This window comes from Octopus bimaculoides, chromosome 23, assembly GCF_001194135.2.
Source record: "Octopus bimaculoides isolate UCB-OBI-ISO-001 chromosome 23, ASM119413v2, whole genome shotgun sequence".
In the NCBI taxonomy this organism is placed as follows: Eukaryota; Metazoa; Mollusca; class Cephalopoda; order Octopoda; family Octopodidae; genus Octopus; species Octopus bimaculoides.
Genome location: NC_069003.1, coordinates 20,444,611 through 20,453,888, shown reverse-complemented (window position 1 = coordinate 20,453,888; position 9,278 = coordinate 20,444,611). Strand labels below are relative to the sequence as shown.

General features: G+C 39.6%; 1 protein-coding gene across 1 annotated transcript in view; it reads right to left on the bottom strand.

Moving 5' to 3' along the window:
• The window catches only part of LOC106884220 (uncharacterized), a 79,489-nt gene that overhangs the window by 20,632 nt on the left and 49,579 nt on the right, over window positions 1–9,278 (bottom strand). The window contains exons 12-14 of the mRNA XM_052976156.1: window positions 7,434–7,598; window positions 6,183–6,410; window positions 3,551–3,591 (exon numbers count right to left, since the gene is read on the bottom strand). Coding sequence (XP_052832116.1) covers window positions 3,551–3,591; window positions 6,183–6,410; window positions 7,434–7,598 — 434 coding nt within the window. The remainder of the gene's footprint in view (window positions 1–3,550; window positions 3,592–6,182; window positions 6,411–7,433; window positions 7,599–9,278) is intronic.

The window sequence follows — 9,278 nt, the reverse complement described above, 5'->3', positions numbered from 1 at the left end:
CTTTCACCACAACTTTCTCTCACTCTTTCTTCCTGTTTCTGTTGTACCTGTATTTCAGTGGGCCAACCTTGTCACACTCTGTGTCACGCTGAATCTCCCCGAGAACTACGTTAAGGGTACACGTGTCTGTGGAATGCTCAGCCACTTGCACATTAATTTCACAAGCAGGCTGTTCCATTGATCAGATCAACTGGAACCCTTGTTGTCATAACCAATGGAGTGCCACGAATATATATTTGGATCAAAACTGAACCAAATTCGATGACTGGCACCTGTGCCAGCGGAGCGCTAACAGCACCATCTGAGCGGGATCACTGCCAGAGCAGCGGTCTCACTTCCGTGCCGGTGGCATGCAAAAAGCACCATTTGAGCGCAATCATTTCCAGGTTCGCCTTTCTGGCACTTGTGCCAGTGGCATGTGAACAAAACATTGGACTGGCTCCTGTGCAGGCGGCACGTAAAAAACACCATTTGAGCATGGCCATTGCCAGAACCGCCTGACTGGTCCTCGTGCCAGTGGCATGTAAAACGCACCCACTACACTCTCGGAGTGGTTGGCATTAGGAAGGGCATCCAGCTGTAGAAACTCTGCCAGATCATACTGGAGTCTGGTGTAGCCATCTGGTTCACCAGTCCCCAGTCAAATCGTCCAACCCATGCTAGCATGGAAAGCGGACGTTAAATGATGATGGTGATGATGATGATGATGATGATGATATATATATACATACATAAATATTGTATGATGGAAATAAGTGCTCAACATCACAGCCTTAATTCACAAATAAATATATATATATATATTTATTTATTTATATAAGGGCATTACTATACAAGAATGCCTCACGCTAAGAGGGACTCTAAGGTCAAACTACCGTGTTTATTATGGTAGTTTGACCTTAGAGTCCGTCTTAGTATAAATAAATGATGGATTTTTTCCCTTATGAGGTTTTTTTCACGCTAGCTACTTGATAAATTCTTATAAAAGAATTCATCCTATTATTGGATTAATTAAATAAATAACCAGAATATATTCAGTGCTGAATTTATTCTGAAAAAAACATGTACCGAGATGCAATTCGGTACACTGTATTCTTCCTTTTTAAAGCATTTAGGATGTTTTAAATATGTTAAATTTCTTTGTACTTCCTTCCCTGAAGATATTCTCACTTGTAGTAATTAACTAAATTGTTTTAGTTAAATTAAATTAAATTTGGTTGATTTTATGCTGCCAGTGATGAATTGAAGCAATTGTAGGTCTGGTCTTGTCAATGTATTAATAAACTTTTATTAATCTTGTCTCCATCTTCTCTCTTGGTTTTAATAACATTAACTTTTAATAATATTAATAATACATATGTATGTGCCTATATCGTTAGGTATTCAACCAGTACATTCTTGGATATTTTTATCCCTCCAAGGTTTATATCTTCACCTGTACTTTGTTATATATCATCATCATCATCATCGTTGTCGTTTAACATCCACTTTCCATGTTGGCATGGGTTGAACGGTTTGACTGAGGGCTGGCAAGCTAGAAGGCTGCACCAGGCTCCAATCCTATCTGGCAAAGTTTCTACAGCTGGATGCCCTGTGTGTGTGTGTGTGTGTGTGTGTGTGTGTGTGTGTGTGTGTGTGTGTGTGTGTGTGTGTGTGAAAAGATTGAATTATATTTCATTCTTCACTTTGGAGGGTTCCAAAGGGCGATTTCTAACAAAGATTTTTCATATTTCGCTGGTAGCTTAGTGGCATAAGAAATTTGCGAATATGAAATTATTACATATATATGGTGTGTTATGAGAATATATGGAAATGTATCCCATAGAAACTCAACAAACATGTTAAAGATGGAGAAGAGGGTGAACTGTGAAGAGGTAGTGGAAGAGCTCAACTAAGCCAACGGTGCTTCTTGAATTGGTACTGAAAGATTCCCTATGACTCAAGCTCTCAATTCAAATTCATAATATTGGAATTGGATTGCAACAAAGAGTTATGAGAATTCGCGAAAGCAACAAAGTATATATACATGTGTGTGTGTGTGTGTGTGTGTGTGTGTGTGTGTGTGTGTGTGTGTAGGGTATCTTACAGAAGAATGTACCACCCTAAAAAATTTCAGTAAAATTGCCATTACTCTGATAATATCAAAAGAAATCAAACGAAATTTATACTAGATAAAATATATTATACATGCAAACATTATACAAATTTGGAACACAAAACAATAAACATTTTCAAACATATGAACGAAAATAAGGTGTATAAGGTTGTGAATTTTTCCCACAAGGTAATCGAGGTAGCCAGAGTCTGCGATAGAATACTTATGATTAGATTAGTGCTGCATCATAGGTTAAGAACCGTTATCTTGGCCTATGCCCCTCAGCCAGGACTACTTGATGGACAGAAAGACCAATTTTATGACACTCTTTTGCAGACTACCTCATCGACGAATGACAGGGACCCTCTATTTGTGACTGGTGACTTCAGTGGGCATGTTGGACAACATGCAAGGGGCTTCCATGGCAGACATGGAGGCTATGGTTTTGGTTCCCGCAATGAGGAGGGAACCAGGCTGCTGGAGTTCTGCGATGCAAATGATCTGATGGTTTGTAATACTAACTTCAGGAAACCTGCCAGTCACCGAGTCACCTACTGATCTAGTAGACACACTAGACAAATTGACTACATCCTCACCAGGAAATGGGAAAGATGGCTACTTATAAATGCCAAAACCTTCCCAGGCGTAGAATGCACCCCACAACATAAATCAGTAGTTAGCGACTTCAGGATCAGAGCTAAATGGATGCCCATAAGACAACCAACTTGGAGGAGAAGGGTTTGGAAGATTAAGGATCCTGTGAATGGACAGAGATTTAGAGACATATTACTCGAAGCTTTTGACAAAATAGAGGGGGATATAGCATCACATGATGTGGAAGACAACTGGAGGTTTCTATGGGACAACCTGTTGAGGGCCACTGATGAGATGTGTGGATGTTGCAAAGTCCCCTCTCAACCCAAAGTAACGTGGTGGTGGAACAATGTAGTTGACAGGGCCATTAGGAAAAAGAAACAGGCATGGAAGGACTGGAAGAATGGTGGTAGCGGGGAACTGTATCAGACTGCCAGAAGGAGAGCTAGGAGACAGGTTTATTTAGCCAGAGGGGAAGCAGATAAGAAAAAATTTGCCAATGCTCTGCGTCGTGAGGACCAAAGACTTGAAATATTTTATGTTGCATGATAGTGCATGAGAGAATCGTGATGTCATAGGAGAGAAATGTGTACGCATGGATGACGGTTCACTTGCATCTAATGAAGCTGCAAGGAGAGAGGCTTGGAGACACCACTATGAAAGGTTGCTAAATAAAGAGAATGAATGAGAGAAAGAGAGTTTGCTGAATGTTGACCCAACAGAGGGACCAGCTATCTGAATTGACAGTACCTTGGTGGAGAAAGCAATTAAGGGTATGAAGACAGGGAAAGCCCCTGGCTCACAAGGAATCACTGCAAAGATGTTTAAAATATCTGGTGGTGTCAGTTATAGTCTAGTCACCCGTATTGTCAACCAGGTGACTATAGCACCATAGTCAACTGCTACAAAGGTTGCGCATTAGACACAAATAATTACAGAGGTATCAAGTTGTTGGATCAGGCGATGAAAGTCATAGAGAGGATCATAGCCCAACTAATTGGGGAGAGAGTCAGTCTAGATGAGATGCGGTTTGGGTTTATGCCAGGGAAAAGCACCACTGATGCTATATTTCTGGTAAGACAGCTGCAGAAGAAATACCTAACCAAAGATAAACTTCTGTACCTGGCTTTCGTTGACATGGAGAAAGCCTTTGACAGGGTCCCCTGATCCCTTATCTGGTGGTCAATGCGGAAACTAGGGATAGATGAGTGGTTAGTGAGAGCTGTACAAGCCATGTACAGGGACGCTGTCAGTAAGATGAAGGTTGGCGACTAGTACAGTGAAGAATTCCGGGTAGGGGTAAGGGTGAACCAAGGATCAGTCCTCAGCCCCCCACCCTTAATCATCATAGTCCTCCAGGCAATAACAGAGGAATATAAGACAAGATGCCCCTGGGAGCTCCTCTATGCTGACGACCTTGCTCTAATTGCTGAGTCATTATCAGAACTAGAGGAGAAGTTTCAGGTGTGGAAGCAAGAATTAGAATCAAAGGGCCTTAGAGTCAACCTAGCTAAAACCAAAGTCTTAATAAGTAGGAAGGCAGACAAACTACAAATTCCTTCAGGTAAATGACCCTGCTCGATCTGTAGAAAAGGTGTAGGTAGAAACTCCTTAAGGTGTACCCAGTGTAAGCTATGGTCACATAAGAAGTGCAGCAATATCAAAGGAAGGCTAACTGGGAAGATAGTTTTTTGTGTGGCAAATGCTCAGGAGCAATAAATGCTGAAAATGTGCAGAGAACAGCTTCCATCACATTCCAGGGGGAAAAACTACAAGTTGTTGATAGTTTCTGTCACCTGGTGACCAATTCAGTAGCAGGGGTGGATGCTCTGAAAGTGTAGCTGCTAGAATAAGAATAACCTGGGCAAAGTTCAGAGAGCTCCTACTTTTGCTGGTGACAAAGGGCCTCTCACTCAGAGTAAAAGGTAGACTGTATGACACGTATGTGAACAGCCATACTACATGGCAGTGAAATATGGGCCATGACTGCTGAGTACATGTGTAAGCTTGCAAGAAATGAAGCCAGTATGCTCTGCTGGATGTGTAATGTCAGTGTGCATACACGGCAGAGTGTAAGCGCCCTGAGAGAAAAGTTGGACATAAGAAGCATCAGATGTGGTGTGCAAGAGAGACGACTGCGCTGGTATGATCATGTGTTGTGAATAAATGAGATCAGCTGTGTGAAAAAGTGTCACACCTTAGCAGTTGAGGGAACCTGTAGAAGAGGTAGACTCAGGAAGACCTGGGATGAGGTGGTGAAGCATGACCTTCAAACATTGGGCCTCACCGAGGCAATGACAAGTGACTGAGACATTTGGAGATATGCTGTGCTTGAGAATACCCAGCAAGCCAAGTGAGACCATAACCATGGCCTATGCCAGTGCTGCATAACCAGCCCACTTAAGAGTACCCTTCAATCATTGGACAGTAAACTACACTTGCGAAGACCTGTTGAGGGAAGTGAAATCATTGTTGTGGCTGATGACAGTACTGCCTGATTGGCACCTGTGCCAGTGGAACATTAAAAGCACCATTGAAGCTTGATCATTGCCAGGACTACTGACTGGCTCCTGTACCGATGGCATGTAAAAAGCACCATTTGAACGTGATCGTCGCTAGCGTCACCTGACTGGCTCCTGTGCCAGTGGCACATAAAAAATACCATTCAAGCGTGGTCGTTGCCAGTGCCGCCGGACTGGCTCCTGTGCAGGTGGCTTGTAAAAAGCACCATTTGAGCAAGGTCGATGCCAGTACTACCTGACTGGCCCTCATGCTGGTAGCAAGTAAAAGCACCCACTACACTCTCAGAGTGGCTGGCATTAGGAAGGGCATCCAACTTTCCCAGATAAGATTGGAGCCTGGTGCAGCCTTCTGGCTCGCCAGCTCTCAGTCAATCCGTCCAACCCATGCCAGTATAGAAAGCAGACGTTAAACAACGACGACGACGACGATGATGATGATGATGATTGAAGTATAATAAGCTGAAAAAAGTTATTCTATAGTCCATGGTTGGCAGCCAGGGTTGCCTGACAGGCAAATTAAAATCCAAGAGTTAAGGAATGGAGCTGATATTTTTCATAACAAGTGGAACCTCAGAAGTAGTAACTATCCAGGCAAAGTGTATACTGCAGGCTATCATTCAGGCCAAGGGTGTCTTCATTATATGAAGTTTGCATTGTCATTTGGAGGCTCATGTTAACACACAGAATCTTCTGTGTGTTAACATGGACCTCCTAATGACATTTACAATACATATATATGCATGCATGTATGATGGGCTTCTATACAGTTTCTGTACAATCCCACTCAAAAAGAAGAGAGAGAATAAGCAGAAGAGGAAGAATAAGCAGAAGAGGAAGAAGAAAAACAACAGTAACAAGTAAATAGTAGTAGTAGTAGTAGTAGTAGTAGTAGTAGTAGTAGAAGAAGAAGAAGAAGAAGAAGAAGAAGAAGAAGAAGAAGAAGAAGAAGAAGAAGAAGAAGAAGAACTTACTGGCATAAAAGTTGGTTCCTTGGCTATCTTGCAACTGACTGTCAGCCTTTTCCTCGGAGAACTTCATAACAGTTAGAGTGCACACACTATCTGCTGACAGTTCGAATCCATAACAGCCAGTATACTCAACACACTCCTCTGCACACAAATTCACTGTGAAGTGTTTGAACATTAGAAGCCGGTTTGTTTTAGATTTTATCATTTTATTTTCATGCAGTGTAAATAAAGCTGCAAAATATAGAAAGAATGATTTAATTTGTTTCTAAGACTGACCCAACACCAAAGAATATTGGTCAAAGTACTACAAACATATGGGAAGGTAGAATGGATGAGACTGAATTTATTAAAGAACCCCACCCCAATTTCCAGTTAACAGACCTTATTATATCTACAATGTATATTTAAGTAATAATCTTAAACTTGGGTATACACCTTGTAGTACGCTGTTTAAAGCTTGTTCACTGTATTCAGCTACCTAATGTCATCAACAGTATCGATATAAATGCCATTGGATTTACTTCAGGAATTCTTTCATGTTCGTAGAATTTATAACATACAAGAAAAAGAGAAAGAATTCACAAGATTCTTTATTAATCACTACAATTGTCTCAACTCATTGTGTATTGGTTCCTTGTGCGTAAGATGCTGTACAAATAGTTGTGGTACATCATTTGGTGCAGATCTGCCTTGTCAAGTGATTTGTCAAATGGTACCTCATTCTTTAATCTCCATTTCGCTTATTTTGATTAGAATACATTTTGGTGGTTATCTGTAGTTACATACACATGAAAACTTGATGTATATATCTATATATATTAATATTTCTAAATCTCTCTAAAGGAAACTACGGCAGCAGTACTGGAAACTAATAGTTATCGCCAAGCTAACAGGGCAGTCCAGGAAAATAGGATGAATGCTGCCGTTGATTAGTTCCAAGAGGCCATTGCCTCTGGCTAGCTATGTGACACACAAACCTATGTCCATTACAACCTTCAAACAGGGGAGGTCAGCAGCTTCCCTTTGCTGGTTCAACATCCACAGACTAGTTTCAGGGTGATTGCCCCTTATTAATGTGGAGTAGCCGAACCCATCAGGCATCGCTGTTGACTGTCTGTTCGAAGGTTTATTTACATGTATTCAGTGGAAAACATCCACTGGTTTTTCAAAAATAGAAATATTAATATTGTGTGTGTGTGTGAGAGAGAGAGAGAGAGAGACAGAGAGAGAGAGAGTTGTAGAGGACATACTCACTCTCTGGGGGAGCCGGATCAATTATGCTGGCAAAAAGAAACACATAATCATCATCATATTCCAAATGCATGTTTTGCACTCTGTAATGACTAACTTTACCATAGTCAGCTATTTGACTGTGTGCTGTCTTCTCAAAAGCATTTATTAACGATGGTATATATTGGCCTGTAAAAAGAAAAGAATAATAGAAACACATAAATAATAATAATAATAATAATAATAATAATAATAATAATAATAATAATAATAATAATAATAATAACAATAATAGGTGTATGGAAAACACTCGGCGAGAAATGGGAGAAAATTTGAAGAAAGAAGAAAAAAAACAACATAATAATAATAATAATAATAATAATAATAATAATAATAATAATAATAATAACAACAACAACAAGAGCACTCAGAGAATGCAAACTTCCACCAAGGCAACACCAACGTCCTCTCAATGATTAGCCCGAGATGATTTTTAAAATGAGAATATCTGAAATAAATTCAACTGCTGTCACAAATGCAAATACTAAAAATGAACTCAACCGCTGTCAAAAATTTTTAAAAAAACAAAAAAAAAAACAAGAAAAATAATCCAGAATCCTTGTCCGGTACTGGATCAATCCCAAAATCTAATCAGTACGTGCCAGTCACGAGGCCAAACATCCCTGAATGTTTCATCCAAATCTATCCAGTGGTTCTTGAGATATATTGTCCACGGACAAACAAACAAGCAAACAAAGATGACTGAAAACAATACCTCCGCCTTAGCGAAGGTGGAGGTAATAAAATGCTAACATACCAGGCATCGTCATCAAAGACTTAAGACAAGAAACGTGCTTGTTAATTGATATGATAGTGTCTACTGATAAAAACATCTGAACAAAGGAATTTGAAAAACTGTCGAAATATAAGGACCTTCAGATTGAGATGTGGCGATTAAATACCAAAACCACCCCTGTTGTTGTAGGTACCCCAGGAAGGAACAAGAAAGGTAGTGACAAATTTTTTGACCAGATCCCTGGGAAACTAACAATCTATGAGTCTCAAAAAATCGTGTTGACATCAACCACTCACACTCTCAGGAAGTTTCTCTCCATCTAATACATACGTGCCTTAAGTCTCTGGTTGAGATCTGGTCAGGTGAAATCAAATGCAAATTAACTAGAAAATAATAATAATAATAATAATAATAATAATAATAATAATAATAATAATAATAATAATAATAATAATAATAATAATAATAATAATCCTTTCTACTACAGAGACAAGGCCTGAAATTTTAGGGGAGGGAGCTAGTCGATTGCATCGACCCCAGTGCATAACTGGTACTAAGTTTATCGACCCCGAAAGGATGAAAGGCAAAGTCGACTTTTGCAGAATTTGAACTCAGAATGTAGCAACAGGCGAAATACTTCTAAGCTTTCTGTCCATTGTGTTAACGATCCTGCCAGCTCATCACTTTAACAATAATAATAATTATTATTATTATTATTATTATTTCAAATTTTTGCCACTAGAGCATCTTGGGGGAGGTGGGGATGAGTCGATTACATCGATCCCAGTATTCAACTGGTACTTATTTTAAAGACCCCCACAAAAGGATGAAAGGCAAAGTCAACCTTGGCAAAACTGAGCTCGTAGCGGCAGACGAAAAACCGCTAAGCATTTCGTCAGGCATGCTAACGATTCTGCCAGCTCGCCGCCTTAATAATAATAATAATAATAATAATAATAATAATAATAATAATAATAATAATAATAATAATAATAATAATAATAATAATAATAATGATAACAACAACAACAACAACATATATATATATATATATGATGTGTTGTGAATTTATG